Source organism: Mytilus californianus, unplaced genomic scaffold (genome assembly GCF_021869535.1).
Source record: "Mytilus californianus isolate M0D057914Y unplaced genomic scaffold, xbMytCali1.0.p SCAF_12, whole genome shotgun sequence".
In the NCBI taxonomy this organism is placed as follows: Eukaryota; Metazoa; Mollusca; class Bivalvia; order Mytilida; family Mytilidae; genus Mytilus; species Mytilus californianus.
In genome coordinates, this window is record NW_026262604.1 from 40,089,167 (window position 1) to 40,110,837 (window position 21,671).

Consider the following 21,671-nt stretch of genomic DNA (forward strand, 5'->3'; position numbering starts at 1 on the left):
ACATATATATAAGAATTTTTTATTCGATGAGTAGTACAATATTTAATAGAAAAATACGCCGAAATGACGAACAACTTTAAAAACTGACGATTAAGACACACGAATGATCATCATTTGAACTGTTGGCGATTTCCTGGCATGGTCCCACGTGTAATTTAAACAATCGCTTTGGAAAAGTAAATTTGGTGCATTCTATAGAAAAAAATTGAAAACAACACGTTTAATAATTTCATGCGTCCGAAGCGCTTTTCTGGATTTACCTTCATCAGGAACGCTCAAAGCCAAACATTTGAAATCCGAGGGATGTATAAGTACCGAAACAGTTGAAGAGCTATATGACAAAAATACCTAAAACAAATAGCCAAATTCATGTAAGGCCAACTTTGCCTGAGGGAGTTGAAACCTTAGTTTCTTTATAATTTAAAAATTTATAAACGGACAATTTTAGAAAGGTTTGTTATAAATCATGTCAGTACCGAAATACTGACTACTGAGCTGATGATACCCTCGGGGACTGATAGTCCACCAGCAGAGGTATCGACCCAGTGATGTAAAAAATTGAAAACAACAATTACAACTATAGCTTACTGTACGGTTAAGGTTTTGCTTATTATTGACGACCGTACGGTGCCCTATAGTTGCTTGCATTCACGTCATCATGTTGCAGGTGGAAATTTATCTTAATGGGGTTATCACACCAAATCTTCTTTTACTGATATTAATCAGGATTTGATTGTAACTCGCAAAAAAACTCAAATATAACATGCACATGTATTCAACTAAATACCTATAATAATTCAATGATTGTTTACCCAAGGAATAAAATACCTAAGCAGTATTTGGCAAAAACTTTCGGAACTCTGGGTTCTCAATGCTCTGCAATTTTGTACTTTATTTCGCTTTTTAAAAAACTTTTTTGATTTGAGCGTCACTGATGATGCTGTTGAAGACGAAACGCTCGTCTGGCGTACATAATTTTAATCCTAGTGGCATAGAAGGTGGCTTCTGCATGGCTGTCTATAATAAGTAGGTATTTATGATGAACTAAAACGGATTGAAACACTCTGTAACACTCCAAACTAATGCTTTTACAATACGAACCAAAAAAAAAAAAAAAAAGAAGAGAAGACAAAAACAAAAACAAACAAAAAAGCTTGAATACCAGGAATCAGGAGTGATATCACATGTTCTATAAGGATAGACATATTTTGCTGCTCGTGTAGCATTAGTTGTATTGTCCGGAAGTCCATGCATTGCGGCTTCCTGTAATGAGTCATATCTAACTTGTGAACGAGGAACATTATATGAATACACCAGTCATCAGTCATTTGCGAAAATCACTCTGTAATTGTCCAATCAATAAAATGCATCAAAATGTAAGTTGGAGTTTAACTTTTATGTGCAATACTGCTGAAAGGATAATGAAAATGAAATCCTGCTTTGATTAATCGTCTCAAATTGAATTTGACAATTTTTGCTATAGAACAATGTATTCAAGAAAAATGCTTACCTCACAAATCATACAGTTACTGAGTTGTCTCTAATAAATGACCTTGGTCACATGATAATGTGTATGATCGTGTATGCAGATCTATTCTCCCTGAAATCAAGACGTTGTTTGTAATAAGTAATCTTTTTCTGTACATTTTCTTATAAAAAGATAGTGTCAATTATAAATGTGAAACCGCTAGTCGACGGATTATGATGCTAATAGAGGTCGGTCAATTTAAAACGTATCCAAAGTATCCGATACGTTGACGTATACGCATCTGAAGGAATACGATTGAATAATTACTTCGATTGCGAGTTTTACTCTATGTAGTATTTTTAAACAATGACGGGGATCAAACTTTGTGGCCACAACTCAGTCAACTGATCAATTCGCATCTTCTTATTTCTGAATGGCTCACTTGAATTTCTAGCTATAGGTTTGTTTCAATGTCATGTGTCGTACGTATGAGTGGCAAATCTTAGCTTGATTTGCCACACAATCCCCATTTTCTATCAATTGCAACGAAACAATAGACATTATCAATCTGCAGGAGTTACCCCTCGGTATATGTTCAATATGACACGTCTTTTTTTTTAAAAGTATTTTTGCTGGGTTTATATTATTGCGCTTTGAAAATTTCGTTTTCTACTGGCCTATAGAAGGGTCTTTAGGATTATGTACCCTTTTATTTTATCAATGCTTAATATATGGAAATTTTATAGAAAATCCACAGCCTTTCTCTATGTACTCTTATATTTGACAATTCTGTACATAATAGATAGGGGATTGCATGCAGTGCTAGATATATTTTTCTTGTACAAGTTTTTAAATAAAAATATTAGTTAAAACAACTACAAATTCTAGGGTGTGCTCGACTTCATTGACTCAGCACGAGGATTTTTTTGGATTGTAAAGGTTGTTTAGGACTTTTTGTCAACACTAAACAAGTGCACAAGATGGATAAGCTAGTGAGTAATCAAGGTTTCAAATTTTATAACGATAGTCTGTTTGATTTGCCACAAGATCCATATTTTCTATTAAATGCAATTTTACAAAAAATATTATATCTGTGAACGACGTTTCCCTTTGGTATAAGTACAAAATTGCACATCTCTTTTAATCAGTATTTTTGCTGTTTTTATATAGTACATTTGAAAAATTTCGTGATAAACAGGCCTACACAAGGGTCATAAACCATAAGGTTCATCAAAAGGAATTAATTGAAAAATATGGCCGTGTTAACACCACAAAATCTACTCTGAGTACATACAAACCGATGTATCCAGGAAAGTTTGAGGCATGGCTGGACATAGATATATAAAGGTTATATGTAGTTTATGTTCTAGAAAATTTAAAACGTACCTGGATTTTGATGTGCATTTTTTCAGTCTGTAGAAGATAGAAAAATAAACAAACACTTGAGTTTCATTTGCTACGGTCCACTCAGTTACACAGTTTAAATCACCTATTGCTTACTGATGTCTATTGTCGATCTATTGCCCATTCAAATCAATACAACTCGAAACATTAATCATATGAGTGGAGCATTTCAAACCTCTTTCCCAACTTTATCATTTTGGCACCTTCTGCAAGAATGAAAAAAAATGAATGGCACAATCAAGTTAAGTTTTTAATATTCTGAAACTTAAAATGCATTTAAAATTTATATATCTAGATCCAGCTGTGTTCTAAAACTTTTCCAGATGCACAGGTTTGTATGTACCCAGAGTGAAATTTGTGTTGTAAATAAGACCATATTTGCAAAAAGGTTATGATGAACCTTAAAACTCGGTATAATATGTTGGTTTTTGGAAAGTATATCTCCAGATAAGGAGACGCTTGAAATTGACCGACCTCTATGGTTCGATATTTAAATGAGTCATTCAAACATAAACAGATGTAAATTAACCAGTTATGGCCAAAAAGATAGTTTCCCGTTATTCTTTGAAAATAGTATATATGGTAATACTCGCGATCGTGGTAATTATTTTAGCATATTCTCCCAGATGCGTATACGTCAACGTATCGGATACTTTGGATACGTTTTAAATTGACCGACCTCTATTAGCATCCTAATCCGTCGACTAGCGGTTTCACATTTATAATTGACACTATCTTTTTATAAGAAAATGTACAGAAAAAGATTACTTATTACAAACAACGTCTTGATTTCAGGGAGAATAGATCTGCATACACGATCATAGCTCGTGAAATGGCTCCCGGTGACGCTAATGAGACCATGTTTGTTGGTGGATCATCGAAGAGGGTACGTATCACTACCAACATTTGAAGAAGCTGTTTTTCTATACCATAAATTTAAGGAAAAGAATAAGCAATCTTTAAATTTGATTTGGATCGTGTTTGGAAAGTGTAATTAACCATTTATTATGTTGACTGTTTTGCAGATGTCGACAAAAGGCCAAAACGATCATTCCTTTGATAGAAATATAAATGGAGATAACAGAGTGTTGGTACATCTAGTTTTACCCCGACATGTTCACGTGACAGTCTTTTGTGGAGAACGTCGTCTTGTCAATAGTTGTCTTTATTTTTATCTTATATTAATCTTTGGCCTGTATTTTATGAAATTAAGTGTTGATCGTTGATATAATCGGTTTCATCTAATCATAACTGTCAGGTTATGGTTGCTTCAAACGACATTTTTGAAATTTATAATAAATGAGTTTTTGTTTAGTTCAGTCAATAATACACATGAATATAAATAAAAGTTCATAAAGATGTTCTTGTCTTTAGGTGGATTTGCTGTTGGTATTCCTGGTCAGGTACGTGGTCTTTGGTTAGCTCATCAGATTGGTGGTAAACTTCCATGGAAAGATTTATTTCAGCCGTCAATCAAATTGTGTCGGGAGGGTATTGTGGTACGAAACCCACTTGCCTTTGCAATGTCTCGTCAAACCGAAAATATTAAAACATTCCAGGGATTAAAGTTAGTATATAGTTTCTATCATAATTGATTTTAATCGGATTTCCTGCGTTTAAAATACCAAACATCTGATTATAGAGGGCGTGCGTAGTTGTAATGTAAACCATTCAAGGTCAAGATTGCTAACATTTACTGTCTGCAATTGTTTGCATTTGACGGATGGTTTATCAAGCTCAATTTTTCATACGGAAGATAAAACTCAATTAATCTTTAGGTACCTTTGGAAAGAAAGAAAGATAATAAAGACCTCAACAACTTTTTTAATGGCTGTTTGAATTAATTTCTAACGAAATACGTATAAGATTATTAGAAATCAGTATTGCTAGAAATAAGTAGTAGATCAAGCAAGATTAGATCTGGTAAATTTAATGAAGTAATCTAATTATGTGATACGAATGATGTTTGGTCTCCTCTGTGATTCAATAAAATGATTTTTTTTTTATTCAAAAGAGACATGTTTTGATTAGATATTTGGACTTTTAAAAACACTTTCTTTGTAATCATTTATTTTTTTACAGAGATTTAGTAGTAAACCCAGAAACAGGGCGTTTTTATGAGGCTGGTGATACTGTAAAAAGGCCAAAATTAGCCAGAACTTTGGAAATCATCGCTAATGAAGGTGTAGATGCATTCTATAATGGCAGATTGAGTACAGATATAGTGGCGGACATACAAGATGCGGGTGAGTTGTAGCAGAGTCATATAAGACCCTAAATGATGGAAACTCTGCATTACTGCATAGGCAAAACATAAAGTTCTGTTTCCTGCCTCCCTACCTGCCTTTAATTGTAATGCCTACCTTTAAATATTTTATACAAGTGAAATATTTGTTGTTGCATCTCGTGAGGTCCAGACATCTTTTATAAAAAGTTTAAGTCTGGAACATTTTCCTTTGTAGTCTGTGTAAATTATCTTATTTTACGTTATTGTAGGCGTATCGAGAATGGTTCAGTAGTTCCGATTGCGAGCTATAACAAATTAGAAAATATATTTCCACTTAGTTTAAGTTATATTTCTATTTTACAGGAGGTATCATAACTGAGGACGACCTTGCTGGTTACACGGCACTACGAAAGGATCCTGTGGTAGTTAAACTTAACAAAGACAAAACTGTGTCTTCCCCTCCACCGCCTTCCAGCGGAGCAATTGTACAGTTCATATTGAATATATTGGACGGTTTGTAGTAGAATTAAAATTTAAATTGATGACTCTTTGAAAGCTACAGTCTTTTCAGATCACTATTCTTATTGACAGTCGGGAAGTATGCTTTTAGTAACAGCTTTTACAAAATGTCTCTCCAAAAAATAAGTAGCAAATTGTGATACAAAGTAAATTTCTGTTTTACTGATAAAGATATCGTTGGATACAAAGCTCTTCGTCTCCTTTAAAGCTTCAATTTCCATACCTTTATGCATGTTTAATATTGAAAGAAAAGTTAAGAAATTAACATAAAAAAATATGTGTTGCAATGAAATTAACAATTTCTGGTGCACACAGAGAGGTCTGTGCTTTATAACTATAAATTAAAGGTCATGTGGGAAGGTCTGGATGGAATTTACAGAATAGAGATTAGTGGGCAAAAGTTGCATAATAAAGGGCTAAAAAAATAAAGAAAATGAAAATAGGCAAACAAATTATAGAATAATGGGGTGCTGAATTATAAAGAATAGAGCAAAAAAAATAAAGAATACAGTGGAGTAAACGGGCCTAAAAGTTAGTGAATAAAGAATGAAGGACCCCTGTCCAGACCCTCGTGTCGGAGTATAAATATATAAAAACGAAAAACAACATTATGAAGTTTTGAAAAATATTACAACTGACGAGGTTTCGGAAAACTTTATTTCACAAAGTTTTGATGTTTCATATTTCTGATAAAAATACAAAAAAAATTAATTTGCCAGCTATTACATTTTAGTTGAACATTTACATCATGTTTTGAAAATAACACTTAACGTTTCTTATCTTAGTACCTTAGTATCTTAGAAGTATCCCCAAAATAAGATCGTACTAGAGGTTCAAAAATGAAACGGAAGAAACCAAGAGGTTGACAGCTGACATAAATATTTATATCTAGTCAGCGGTGCTCGAAAGGATTTTATTAATATGCGTCAACTGTTAAAAAGCAATAAACCTACATACTAATCATGCAAATGGTTTACATGACTTATAGAACGATTGGCATAGTGGAAAACGTATTCATTATTCAAAGGAGAGCTACAAATATATTATTACACGAAAACACAATGAACTATAAAGATTTAAGTATACAACACAACAGAAAGCAAACTGTCATTGACCTTGACCATTAAATATGAGGGTCTGGATGGGCGGTCTTTCATTTCTGTATTCTTTATTTTTTTAGATAATTTTTCTCTATTCTTCATATTTTTGGTCCATTTTTCTCTATTCTTTATATTTTAGCACCCCGTTATTCTCTATTCTTTATTTTTTTTGGTTAATTTTTCTCCATTCTTTATTTTTTTGCCCATTATTCTCTATTCTGTAAACCCCCATCCAGACCCTCTTTTATCGATTAATATATATAATGTATTTCAGTTTCGGATCTAAAGTTGTTGGAAGTCGGACTGGTGTAATATTTAACAACAATATGGACGATTTCTCTACACAGTTAATTATTCTGGTGTTCCTGCATCACCAGCAAATTTCTTTAAACCCGGGAAACGCCCTCTTTCCTCAATGTCTCCTAGTATTATAGTTGTTCCTGACGGCGTGGTAAATCTAATCGTTGGAGCCTCGGGTGGTACAAAGATAATTACAACCTCAGTAATTGTAAGGTAATAATAACACTGACGGATTTTACACAATAGTTGTTGTGCATATCACATGTTTTTCTGAGGTCTAAGTAAGTAAGTTAGTCATTTGGTAGATGTTTTACCTGCCTTTTCACCTCGATCACCTTAAGCTTTCACCTGAAATACTTTTCACCTGGAACAACATTAAACAGTTATGGACACCAGGTAATTTAAATCTTTAGTAATTATGGGGACAGACGACTAACGGTTTGATTAAATACAGGGTACAATACAGTTGAAATCAGTTCTTATAACTTTTAACTTCTATCAGGAACTGCCAGGGGAACTATTCCAGAACAATCACAAGACCATAACTGACAACGTTAGAACAGATTCTGGCAGATCCTGAACAGTTTTGGGCAATTATACCCTAGAACAGATTCTGGCAGTTTTACCCGAGAACCGATTTGGACAATTACCTGAGAACTGATTTGGACAGTTTTAACCTAGAACCAGTTTGGACAGTTCTACTCAATTAAACAGATTATAAAAGTTCTACCGTAGAAAAGTTTTGGGCAGTAATACTCTATAACAAGTCCTGAGAATTCTACCCTGGACCAGTTTTTTTGACAGTTCTACACATGACCATTTTCTAATAGATATACCCAAGAACAGTTTTGGACAGTTCTTCCCTGGAAACAATTCTAACACTTCTACTCTAGAACATAGTTTGACAGTTCTTCCCTAGCAAATTTTTGGCAGTTATATCCTATAACAGACCCTGAAAGTTCTATCATAAAAAAGTTTTGAATAGTTATACACTAAATCATATTCTGACAGTTTGCATTAGAACAGTTTTTGGACAGTTCAAAACTTGGATAGACAACTCGACCCTATAGAACAGTTTATTGACAGTTCAAAATTTTGATAGGTCGTGACACATCTATTATGCCTATAGAACAGTTTTTGAACAGTTCTAAACTTGGATAGATCGTGACAACTCTATCCTATAGAACAGTTTATTGACAGTTTTAAACTTGGATAGATCGTGACAACTCTACTCTATAGAACAATTTACTGACAGTTCTTAACTTGGATAGATTGTGACAACCCTACCCTATAAAGCAGTTAATTGACAGTTCTAAACTTGGATAGATCGTGACAACTCTATCCTATAGAACAGTTTATTGACAGTTTTAAACTTGGATAGATTGACACAACCCTACCTTATAAAGCAGTTAATTGACAGTTCTAAACTTGGATAGATCGTGATTACTCTTATCCTTTAGAACACTGTTTGACAGTTATACCCTATAGACCAGTGTTTGACAGTTATACCCTATGGAACAGTGTTTGACAGTTATACCCTATGGAACAGTATTTGACAGATATAATCCTATGTAACGGTGTTTGAAAGTTATACCCTATAGAACAATGTTTGACAGTTATACCCTATAGAAAAGTGTTTGACAGTTACATCCTATAGAACAGTATTTAACAATTATACCCTATAGAACAGTGTTTGACAGTTACATCCTATAGAGCAGTACTTGACAGTTATATTCTATAGAACGATGTTTGACAGTTATACCCAATATATATAGAACAGTGTTTGACAGTTATACCCTGTAGAACAGTGTTTGACAGTTACATCCTATAGAGCAGTGCTTGGCAGTTATACTCTATAGAACAATGTTTGACGGTTATACCCTATAGAACAATGTTTGACAGTTATACCCTATAGAACAGTGTTTGGCAGTTATATCCTACGTAGAACAGTGTTTGACAGTAACATCCCATAGAACAGTGTTTGACAGTTATACCCAATAGAATAATGTTTGACAGTTATACCCTATAGAACAATGTTTGACAGTTATACCCTATAGAACAATGTTTGACAGTTATACCCTATAGAACAGTGTATGACAGTTATATCCTACGTAGAACAGTGTTTGACAGTTACATCCTATAGAACAGTGTTTGACAGTTATACCCAATAGATGAATGTTTGACAGTTATACCCTATAGAACAATGTTTGACAGTTATAACCTATAGAACAATGTTTGACAGTTATACCCTATAAAACAGTGTATGACAGTTATACCCTACGTAGAACAGTGTTTGACAGTTACATCCTATAGAACAGTGTTTGACAGTTATACCCAATAGAACAATGTTTGACAGTTATACCCTATAGAACAATGTTTGACAGTTATACCCTATAGAACAATGTTTGACAGTTATACCCTATAGAACAATGTTTGGCAGTAATACCCTATAGAACAATGTTTGACAGTTATACCCTATAGAACAGTGTTTGGCAGTTATATCCTACGTAGAACAATGTTTGACAGTAACATCCTATAGAACAGTGTTTGACAGTTATACCCTATAGAACAATGTTTGACAATTATACCCTATAGAACAGTGTTTGACAGTTATACCCTATAGAACAATGTTTGACAGTAATACCCTATAGAACAATGTTTGACAGGTAATACCCTATAGAACAATGTTTGACAGTTATACCCTATAGAACAATGTTTGACAGTTATACCCAATAGAACAATGTTTGACAGTTATACCCAATAGAACAATGTTTGACAGTTATACATTATAGAACAATTTTTGACAGTTATACCCTATAGAACAATGTTTGACAGTTATACCCTATCGAACAGTGTTTGACAGTTATACCCTATAGAACAATGTTTGACAGTAATACCCTATAGAACAATGTTTTTGACAGTAATACCCTATATAACAATGTTTGACAGTTATACCCTATAGAACAATGTTTGACAGTTATACCCAATAGAACAATGTTTGACAGTTATACCCAATAGAACAATGTTTGACAGTTATACATTATAGAACAATGTTTGACAGTTATACCCTATATAACAATGTTTGACAGTTATACCCTATAGAACAGTGTTTGACAGTTATACCCTACGTAGAACATTTTCTGAAGTTTTACTTAAGAACCTATTTGGACAGTTCAGTCATATGGGACATACTTATCTGACAGTTCTATCAAAGAACACATTTTCATGTACACATAACACTAAAAAATGTAATCAGTATCATCTAATGAAAAACAAAACTGTAATTTTCAGGTTACAGTTTTAACACAATGGTTAGGTTTTAGTATAAAGGAAGCTATTGACCACAGAAGATTACATCATCAGTTACTTCCTCCAAATATTGATGTAGAAAGAGGATTTCCACAAAAAGGTATAGGCAATTGATTACAAAAGGTTACACCATCAGTTACTTCCTCCAAATGTTGATGTAGAAAGAGGATTTCCACAAGTAAGTATAGGCAATTGATTACAAAAGGTTACACCATCAGTTACTTCCTCCAAATGTTGATGAAGAAAGAGGATTTCCACAAGTAAGTATAGGCAATTGATTACAAAAGGTTACACCATCAGTTACTTCCTCCAAATGTTGATGTAGAAAGATGATTTCCACAAGTTAGTATAGGTAATTGATTACAAAAGGTTACACCATCAGTTACTTCCTCCAAAAATTGATGAAGAAAGATGATTTCCACAAGTAATTGCAGGCAATTGATTACAAAAGGTTACAAAGTTAATTATTTCTTCCTTATATTGCTGTATTGCTGTAGAACGGAAATTTCCACGCGTAAGTAAAAGTGACTCATAACCGATGTTGAAGTTTGACTATTAACGTTAGAGAGTCATGTTCCCCAAATAAACCTGAAAGATATCCTAACTACTGACACGAGAAAGCGTGTGAAAGAATAGTTTTATATGGTTAATTTTATTTGTTTAATTTGACTTCTAACAAAAGAAGATATTCAGAGGTTTTATTTGAAATCGACATTAGAAGATTGATAAACACCATAGCTAAAATAATAATGACGAAAAGACAAAGAACCGTCCACAAAATAATATGTATAAAGACTAAACAACAAAACTCGAGCCGGAAGTGTTAGATGCGCATGATCAACTAGTATCAACTAAATAAATAGTTATGAAATAAACAAAAGAGATACGGGAGGTATACTAAAGGAATATTCAAACTTTTAAGTGGAAGAAAAACTGACAACGGCACGGCAAAAGGAAGCGAAAAACATTTAAACAACAGTCTACAAAAAACAACATAAAACACTAAAGAACAAAAGACCGAGCAACACGAACCAGGGTGATCCTGGTCCACATGTGGCATCAGTCGTGTTGCTCAAGTGAGTACAAATTAGATGATAAGTCAAATTCATTAATGTCACATTCCAGGACGAGAAGATGTGATTGTGGTGACGACAAATTTGAACATATCCGTCGTCATCTGTTATTCCATATCAATAAATCCATTCTGTGATATAGCATGTATTCCACAACCTTGAATAATTAGATCTTTGGTACTTGGTTTTCCTTGCTATAATTCTTTCCTTTTACAAATAACATCGACAGAGTATTGATTTTTTTTAAGTTAACAGATTAAGTGTTATATACGGCTAAATTTAGGAACTTTCTGCCTTCGTTGGGCATTTAAATACTATACATGAAAGCCTTATTGCCAATTATAACATATCAGGTTATCCCATTGACAATATGATGAATGTCACTAGAACTGCTTACCCTTCTGGGGCACCTGAGATAGTGGTGTAAAACACAACATAAGAAGAAACTGCAAAAATCAGTTGAAAAACTAATCAGATAGACACCAAGAACACACAAAACTAAAACAAAAAGACAAGAACTCAATATATGATTGTCCAATCTTAGCGTCGGAAATTAGGATACCCAGACAATTCACTGAACTTCGCAGAAAGACTGAAATACCTCATTTATCATGGACATGAATATGAAAACTTTATAGGAACATTTTAAGTAGGTGCACAATTGCCATGAGAGAAATAATGGACCATAAAACTAAATTGGGTGTCGAGGTAACTAATAATATTTCAAACAGTGTAAAAATAATGATATGTGGTATGATTGCCAAATTGGACAACTATCAACCAGAGACGAAATGACGTGGATGAAAGCAACTACATGTCACTGTACGGTCTCCAACATTGACCAAAACCAATACGCATATCAGCATCAAAAGGCTTCAAAATAAAAAAAAAGATAGACAATTCAAACGAGAAACCCAACGGCCTGATTTATTACAAAGCAATTAACGACAAACAGACATGACAGACAGAAAACCAACGACAACCACGGAATTTCACTCATGACCTGGGACATTCAAAGAAAGAACAGGGTTAAACATGTTTGTGAGTGCTCAACCTTACCCTTACCGGGGACAGCATGTTTCTTAGTAATCACATTGTACTGGTGAGTGGGTGGCTGATGATTTAATAATATATTGTATGTATAGAACAGGGTTAAACATGTTTGTGAGCACTCAACCTTACCCTTACCGGGGACAGCATGTTTCGTAGTAATCACATTGTCCTGGTGAGTGGGTGGCTGATGATTTAATAGTATATTGTATGTATAGAACAGGGTTAAAAATGTTTGTGAGCACTCAACCCTATCCTTACCTGGGACAGTATGTTTCTTAGTAATCACATTGTCCTGGTGAGTGGGTGGCTGATGATTTAATAGTATATTGTATGTATAGAACAGGGTTAAACATGTTTGTGAGCACTCAACCCTACCCTTACCGAGGACAGTATGTTTCTAAGTAATCACATTGTCCTGGTGAGTGGGTGGCTGATGATTTAATAGTATATTGTATGTATAGAACAGGGTTAAACATGTTTGTGAGCACTCAACCTTACCCTTACCGGGGACAGTATGTTTCTTAGTAATCACATTGTCCTGGTGAGTGGGTGGCTGATGATTTAATGGTATATTGTATGTATAGAACAGGGTTAAACATGTTTGTGAGCACTCAACCCTACCCTTACCGGGGACAGTATGTTTCTTAGTAATCACATTGTCCTAGTGAGTGGGTGGCTGATGATTTAATAGTATATTGTATGTATAGAACAGGGTTAAACATGTTTGTGAGCACTCAACCCTACCCTTACCGGGGACAGTATGTTTCTTAGTAATCACATTGTCCTGGTGAGTGGGTGGCTGATGATTTAATAGTATATTGTATGTATAGAACAGGGTTAAACATGTTTGTGAGCACTCAACCTTACCCTTACCGGGGACAGTATGTTTCTTAGTAATCACATTGTACTGGTGAGTGGGTGGCTGATGATTTAATAGTATATTGTATGTATAGAACAGGGTTAAACATGTTTGTGAGCACTCAACCTTACCCTTACCGGGGACAGTATGTTTCTTAGTAATCACATTGTCCTAGTGAGTGGGTGGCTGATGATTTAATAGTATATTGTATGTATAGAACAGGGTTAAACATGTTTGTGAGCACTCAACCCTACCCTTACCGGGGACAGTATGTTTCTTAGTAATCACATTGTCCTGGTGAGTGGGTGGCTGATGATTTAATAGTATATTGTATGTATAGAACAGGGTTAAAAATGTTTGTGAGCACTCAACCCTATCCTTACCTGGGACAGTATGTTTCTTAGTAATCACATTGTCCTGGTGAGTGGGTGGCTGATGATTTAATAGTATATTGTATGTATAGAACAGGGTTAAACATGTTTGTGAGCACTCAACCCTACCCTTACCGAGGACAGTATGTTTCTAAGTAATCACATTGTCCTGGTGAGTGGGTGGCTGATGATTTAATAGTATATTGTATGTATAGAACAGGGTTAAACATGTTTGTGAGCACTCAACCTTACCCTTACCGGGGACAGTATGTTTCTTAGTAATCACATTGTCCTGGTGAGTGGGTGGCTGATGATTTAATGGTATATTGTATGTATAGAACAGGGTTAAACATGTTTGTGAGCACTCAACCCTACCCTTACCGGGGACAGTATGTTTCTTAGTAATCACATTGTCCTAGTGAGTGGGTGGCTGATGATTTAATAGTATATTGTATGTATAGAACAGGGTTAAACATGTTTGTGAGCACTCAACCCTACCCTTACCGGGGACAGTATGTTTCTTAGTAATCACATTGTCCTGGTGAGTGGGTGGCTGATGATTTAATAGTATATTGTATGTATAGAACAGGGTTAAACATGTTTGTGAGCACTCAACCTTACCCTTACCGGGGACAGTATGTTTCTTAGTAATCACATTGTACTGGTGAGTGGGTGGCTGATGATTTAATAGTATATTGTATGTATAGAACAGGGTTAAACATGTTTGTGAGCACTCAACCTTACCCTTACCGGGGACAGCATGTTTCTTAGTAATCACATTGTACTGGTGAGTGGGAGGCTGCTGATTTAATAATATATTGTATGCATGGGAAAATATGGAAATATGGTATTAAAAACTATTCCTCGGTTGACCCGGTCATTTCTTGCCGTATTTCCCCCTGACTGCGCTTCTCCGTCCCTGTAATTAACGAATGTGACATGACAATATGATATATTATAAAAATTTTCTTATGTTTTAGTTTATTCTTGATGGATTAGTTTTACGTGGACATAATATAACAGTACAAGACAGTGCAGGACCTGTTGTACAAGGTGTACTTCAACGACGAGAAGGTTTTGTTACTTCTAACTCGGACTTCCGCAAGGAGGGATTGATTGATGGATTTTAAATAAAGAAGAGATTCTTAATATTTTTTAAATGTCTGTTGAAATTTTTTAGATACGCATAATTTGCCACTCAGTGTTAATGAATTCACCCTGTATCATCATTAACTCAACAAGTTAACAGGAAAAAGCAAATTTGTTAGAATAGAATTATTAATAAATCCCAGAATCTCCTTTATTTTGATATGTTTCTACCTTGCATTTATATTTATATTTTAAACTATTTGTGCATGATATTTTTGTCTCTGATTCCACTGTTCAAGAAAAAAATATATATGATTGAATAACATGGTCAGGAGCCTGAAGTTCAGTGGTTGTCGTTTGTTGATGTGGTTCATAAGTGTTTCTCGTTTCTAGTTTTTTATATATAAAGATTAGACCGTTAGTTTTCCTGTTTGAATTGTTGTACACTAGTCATTTTGGGGCCCTTTATAGCTTGCTGTTGTTCGGTGTGAGCCAAGGCTTCGTGTTGAAGGCCGTACTTTGACCTATAATTGTTTACTTGTTACACATTGTGACTTGGATGGATAGTTGTCTCATTGGAATCATACCACATCTTCTTATTTACATCATCAAATGTATTAATATTTTGGATGTTGATTTAGATTCTGAAATTAGTATTGATGAAGTTTTTAAAGTATTAACGTAAAGCTAAAAATGTCAAAGCGCCAGGGATCGATTTGATACATGTAGAATTGTTTAAATATAATATATTATTACAAGTTTTGCATAAATCGTTTAATATATGTTTTAAATTTGGTAAAATTTCATCTGTTAGTGTAAAGGGATCATCACACCTATCTCAAAGTGTTCTACATCGGATACCAGGGATCAATTGTCTTATCGGGGAATTACTTTAGCAAAGTGTGCTTAGAAAAATAGACAGGTAACTTGGTTAGAACCATGAAAAATTTTACATGATGAACGAAATGGTTTTCGTAAAAGTAGAAGCAATATTGATCATTTAAGTACAATTACGTCCATTATTAAGACGAGAAAACTAATAAAAAAAAATGTCAACAAGTACGAAGTTAAAAGAGTTTAAGTAATGTCGATTTTAATATTTTTATCTGATGATAAGTTTATACATTGTTTATCTTTTTAAAAGAACTCATTGTTATGATAAGGTTACCAAGACCTGCTTTGATATTTTAAGTAGAAAAAATAGTTTTTTATATGCTTGATTGATATAGTTATGTTTATACAGAACTGAAATATTTTATAGATATGATAACATAGTTATATGTGTTTTTAGAACTGAAATATTTTATAGACATGAAAAATATAGTTATATGTTTTTATAGAGCTGAAATATTTTGTAGACATGATAAATAAATAGTTATAATTTATTGGAATTTCTATAGCCTCTCATAATTCTTTTTAGAATAGCACTTTTTGGTATTTTAACTTATAAAATTGCTGATTTATACAATGTATATATTATGATGATTGTATTATATGTATTACAAGTGCATGGTGAGACTTAAATAAGATATTGAATCTTGAATCTGAATCTAACATTTTTTTTAAAGCTAATTGATGCTTATAAAAAATAGTATAAAATTAATTGAAGATAATTGGTGAAAATCAAAAATTTTGCAGTCTCCAATTTGACAAAATGCTCTCTTCTTAACTGAAATATAAATTTTCTTTGATATTTGATTATGGTAAAGGACTTTCCGTAACCATATTTTCTTAATTTATTGATCAATTTTAATTGAAGTTTTTCCTGTTGGGTTTAGAAAAATGATAAAACAAAAATACAATTTTCAACCGTTTTTGATTTGATTATTTCGTGTCGAGTATATATTTGTAATCTTACGATTTGTCCTTTCTCGAGTACTTAAATTTTTTTTGATTTTGCATATTGGAAATAATGGTTGTTGAAGCAATGCGTTCTTTTCACTTATCACGTGCAATACTATGGGTATAGGTGACAACCAATTTTTTTCAATTTTCACAGCTCTCTAAATATATTACCTTATATGTTTAACTTCACAGAAACCAGGTATATCCTCAATTGAACATGTATCACCTTTCTACATGCCAATTTTCAACCAATGTTTAAAGTCTTGAAGTGAAACGTGATCCTTCGGGAGGCAACTACTACTTAAATAACCCCTGGTTTTCTGGAAATCTTAAATAAGCATACTATGGGGCGCATTAATCCTCAATTTTGCATTTCGGTTTTCCTGTTGTTCCTTTGTTTTCCTCTTATAGTTGATGTGTTTCCCTCGGTTTTGGTTTGTAACCCGGATTTGTTTTCTCTCAATCGATTTATGAATTTTGAACACCGGTATACTACTGTTGCCTTTATTTATTGCAAACGCATGGACAAGTAAATTTGGGTTCAAAATGGTCTAAATACAAAGCATCTCCAAACAGACAGTTCATAAGCTGAGTAATTTGTAACAAAAGTTGTTACTGACGAACGAACGGACGAGCAAGATGAATACAGTAATAAATAAAGGGACAAATAACCCATCTTTCAATCGCAGTTTGATATTATTGTATTTAAAATCATGTATCTCTTTTTATGAAATTCATCTTTATCAGTTTAAGTGTCAGAGTACGTATAGTGTAGAAACGCTAAACCACAAAGTAAAAAGGCACTGGCAACGGTTACATTGAAATGTAACAATAATAAAAAAGTTGTTACATTGGAGACTAATTGTCGGAATGAAGGGTTGGGTAAGGAACTGATTAATTACAAACGTAACAATAATATTCGTGTCTACGGTTACGTTGTTAGATTTATTAAACTTTAACCTTCTATAGTTTTGTTGCTTAATTCTTCGATATGTAATAGTAATAATAATAATAATATTATTATTATTTTTATTATTATTATTATTATTATTATTATTATTCAACAAATAGTGTTTAAATAGTTTTAAGTATTAATTTTTTTAAAGTTCTTCAAGATACTACTACAGTTTAGTAGTGCCTAAGGCGAAAAATATATTTGAATGGTTCAATGTTAAGAAGAAAAACAATGCCTAGCATCATCAAATCCTTGTGTCTCAACTTTAATGCACCTTATTTATGACCATACAATTAGTCCTATTTTAATGTATGGCAGTGAAATATGGGGAATGTTTTCAACCTTTTCAGTTGCATGTTACATTTTAGAAAAGGTTTATTCAAAAGACATATCTGAAAAATTGCACTCAAAATTCATGAAACATATTCTTGGGGTTAACTGAAAAGCAAGTAATTTTGCTGTTATGTCTGAATAAGGACGAAATGTTAAACACAGGTGCCAAGTTTAATTGACTTTTTATTCAAGAAAACCTAGAGGTACTGAAAATTATTGCAATTTATATTAATAAATGTTTTGAACTCAGAAAACTATCAATATAGTTCTGGTATGTTTATATATAGCCCATTGCGAATATTTGCCTGTTAATATTAAATATAGTATATAATTGTTATGCTTTTTTTTTTATAAATATGTGTATGGCTCTGATCTGGCAATGGTTTAAGATCTTAGAATTGAGATGATTATATCAATATTTATATAAGATTATCAGAATTATTAAGTCAATTATCTAAATCATTGTAATAAATTACTGCTCTTCATGGGCCCTTTAATTGGAATAAAAATATTATTGTTACATTCGTAATTAATCGGTTCCTTACCCAACCCTGCAATTAGCTATAGTCTCCAATGTAACAATATTTTTTTTTATGATTGTTACATTTTAATGTAACTATAGCCAGTGCCAAGTAAAAAAGGATCGATTTAAATAATAAAAAACGACGGTTTTGTCAGTTAAATCCGAATATTAAAAAAATAAGTTTTAATCTGATTGTGTTATCAAAGGCTAAATCTTTATTATCCAGATATAAATACAGCAGAAAAGAATGATGTTGGTCCACCTTGAACAACTTCGTTGTCCCTATCTTCGTGTTTGATATAAAGTTTATCGCCCATTGTTACATCAACGGCAATACTAAAGCTCCCCGTGTTCCAATTTACTCCATAAGAAAGCATAATTCGTTGACTATTTCGCCAAAGTGTTACATGTAAATGGTTACCTGTAGCACGGACCGTGCATGCCATTAAGTAAATTCCGGTCTTCTTAGCAGTAAAGTATCCCGTGGTCGGGTCATATCCGCCGCCATTGTTGAAATGAACTTTATCGAATTTCAATATCTGTCCACGGGCCAATGGCATATATCCATGATTGCTTAAGGTAGCAGTGAATGTTGGTATTTTTTCTGAAATGAGAAAATTAATGACTTGCTGTACACTTCAACTGTCCGTTAAGGTATAAAACCACTAATTCATATCCCCATTGCTTTCTATGTTAAATTCTGAAATTTCAAGCACTAAAGGTTACTTAGTCTTAAATTCAAATAAAGTGGCAGTCATTTCATGTCAAAACTATACCTTATCCTAACTTGTGCTGAAAAATTCAACATACCTTTAATTGCATATTAGAGCGTACTGGTGCCCGGAAGTTTGATAGTCCGCAAACCGGTACTTCTGATCTGAACAACAGGGCAAATGTTCCCTCCTATTATAATTTAATATACATCTTTATCATTCAAAAGAAACTTTCAATAAGGGTTCTACATTGATTCAAAGTCCCTAAGCTTTCATTTGATACAAAAACTACCATAATATTTCACCTATTGAAAAAGATACAGCTATGCGTAGGAGCTATTTTGTTTCAAATATGTACTACTTTCTTGTATGTTCTTTCCGACTGTGCCTGAATTAGTGGTTCTGTACCTTTACAAAGGTCATCAACTGTATTCAGAAAGTGTTTTATAAGTCTTGAGAAATTGACTTGTTATTTTAGCTAGTACATCTACTTCTTTCAATGGTATACGATAAATCTTTTATTCTGTTGATGAAGACCATACAAATTATGTTAACCTCTAGCTGTCTGTTTTATTGTGTTGGATTATTGTTCTTTGACGTTCACCCCATTCTTTCTAGCTGTCTGTTATATTGTGTTGGGTTGTTGTCCCCTGTGATGTTCACCCCATTCTTTCTAGCTATCTGTTTCATTGTGATGGGTTGTTTTCCCTTTGACGTTCACCCCATTCTATATGTTATTTATATAAAAAAAAATCTCTTACCATAATGTTTTCGTAGTACTGAAATTTGCCTATTAAACTCAGCCTTTTGCGACTGTAAATTTGTTTTCAAAAGGTTAATTGTAGAAGATAGTTTGCTAGTCTCGTCTTTGTTGTCGGTCACCTGCTTTCGCAATACTTTATACAACTTCTTGTTTTCGTTGATCGTCTGAACTAAAGTATCTGTAAGTCATGGGGAACCATTTTGTTTTGCTTCTATTCTAAATAGTTATCTCAAGATTATTGCAAGAATAGAATTATCATTTGCTCCAGTAGATAAATCTCTCGCTTCATTTTCTTGATCAGCTTGACAAACTGTTGTAATTAGAAACAAGAGGAGTGTTTTGAATTGCATTTCGAAAAAACATGCGACTTGGAAAACCCTTTCACAAGTATCAAGTAGTCAAACTGTTGTATTTGAACAAGTGCGTGCATGACATGCAACATCTGTACATAAACTGATACATTGTATCAAGCCGAATTGGGATTCTTAGAAATACATATTTTTATCAATATATGATAACTGAATTTAAATGGAATAAAATAACACGATCAAAGTCCAATCTAAAATAATAATAATAAATTGATAAATAAAAAGATGAATAATAGATGAATAAGCATACCGAAGACAGATACATTTGTAAATTGATAAATAAATTATATTGTATTTACTTTATATAAAGGAACAAATAAATTCAAACTCATAATGTACTGTGAACTGTGAACGATATTATTTACCTTAAGAGAGGTATGTTTTGTAAATATTGTCATCAGCATATATAATATCGACTATATCGTATACACGTCGATTCTACATATCGAGTTCCACGTCTAGCAAAATTGCTTTAACCCCATCATGACAATGTCGTGTCAACATCTTGTGTATATTGTATACAAAATCTAACACCCTTGTGATTGATTGGTTGGTTGTTGTTTGCTTTGAGTCCAGTGGCAACTTTTTCGTGAATGTTCAGGAAGAGAACAGATTATCAATAAATACAATAGGCAGGATCTGTGATTGGGGTCGACCGAGATAAAGGGTGGGAAATTACGAATATACTGGAAAATGAGTGTGCGTTAGATAGGGAAAAATATTTTTGCTTGTACCAAGCCAACTACATGTACGTTCCACCCTAAGAGTTGTTTTAAGAGTGCTGAGAGCTTGATACTCTCTCCACACAAGGCATAGTGCTTATATATTGTATACATAATCTTTACCCTTGCATTTATATCGTGCCAACATCGTTTTTATAATGTATACAAATTACAAAGCCTACATTCGTGTTTACATCGTCCACGTCCTCGATATTCTATCAACATCGTTTTTATATTGTATACTTGAATTAACATCGTTTACATCACAATTGTAACAATATCTAAAATAGTCAATACGGTATCGTGTTTAGTTTGTATTCCCAATCGTCACCATTGCGATTACATCGTCGACATTGTGGCGATGTTGACAATATCGTGTTGTATTGTATAACGAGATAAAACAGAATGCAACATTTTAAAGGATTAAGAGCGTTCGAATTAATTCAAAACTGCAGGAAAGGCAATCTAATTATGATATAGTTCTCTGATTAATGGAATGAGAGAATTTTATGCTTGTGAAAATTTAACTCGAGTATATTTTTTTGTGTATGATAATTCATATATTTGCTAATGTTTCCATTTGTTTGTTTTTTTTTATGTATGATGACGTTTGTCACTTAATGTATTACCAAACCAGTAAGGATAAATACAAGCCAATGCAATATTCGATTTTTTTG

The 21,671-nt window shown here is 33.3% G+C and overlaps 1 protein-coding gene and 1 long non-coding RNA gene across 2 annotated transcripts; one reads left to right on the forward strand and one right to left on the reverse strand.

Annotated features, from left to right (window-relative positions):
• The first annotated feature begins 4,230 nt into the window (after positions 1 to 4,230).
• LOC127721064 (glutathione hydrolase 1 proenzyme-like) lies at positions 4,231 to 14,813 on the forward strand. Its single transcript, XM_052227746.1, is given in 8 exon segments — positions 4,231 to 4,439; positions 4,955 to 5,118; positions 5,463 to 5,589; positions 6,993 to 7,057; positions 7,060 to 7,226; positions 7,912 to 7,917; positions 10,310 to 10,427; positions 14,707 to 14,813. Coding segments are annotated over 8 exon segments (963 nt in total).
• Positions 14,814 to 18,620: 3,807 nt separating this feature from the next.
• Positions 18,621 to 20,307, reverse strand: LOC127721810 (uncharacterized). Its single transcript, XR_007991480.1, has 2 exons — positions 19,903 to 20,307; positions 18,621 to 19,032 (listed from the first exon to the last, which is right to left on the reverse strand). It is a non-coding gene; the product is annotated as an uncharacterized LOC127721810 (long non-coding RNA).
• Positions 20,308 to 21,671: the final 1,364 nt, after the last annotated feature.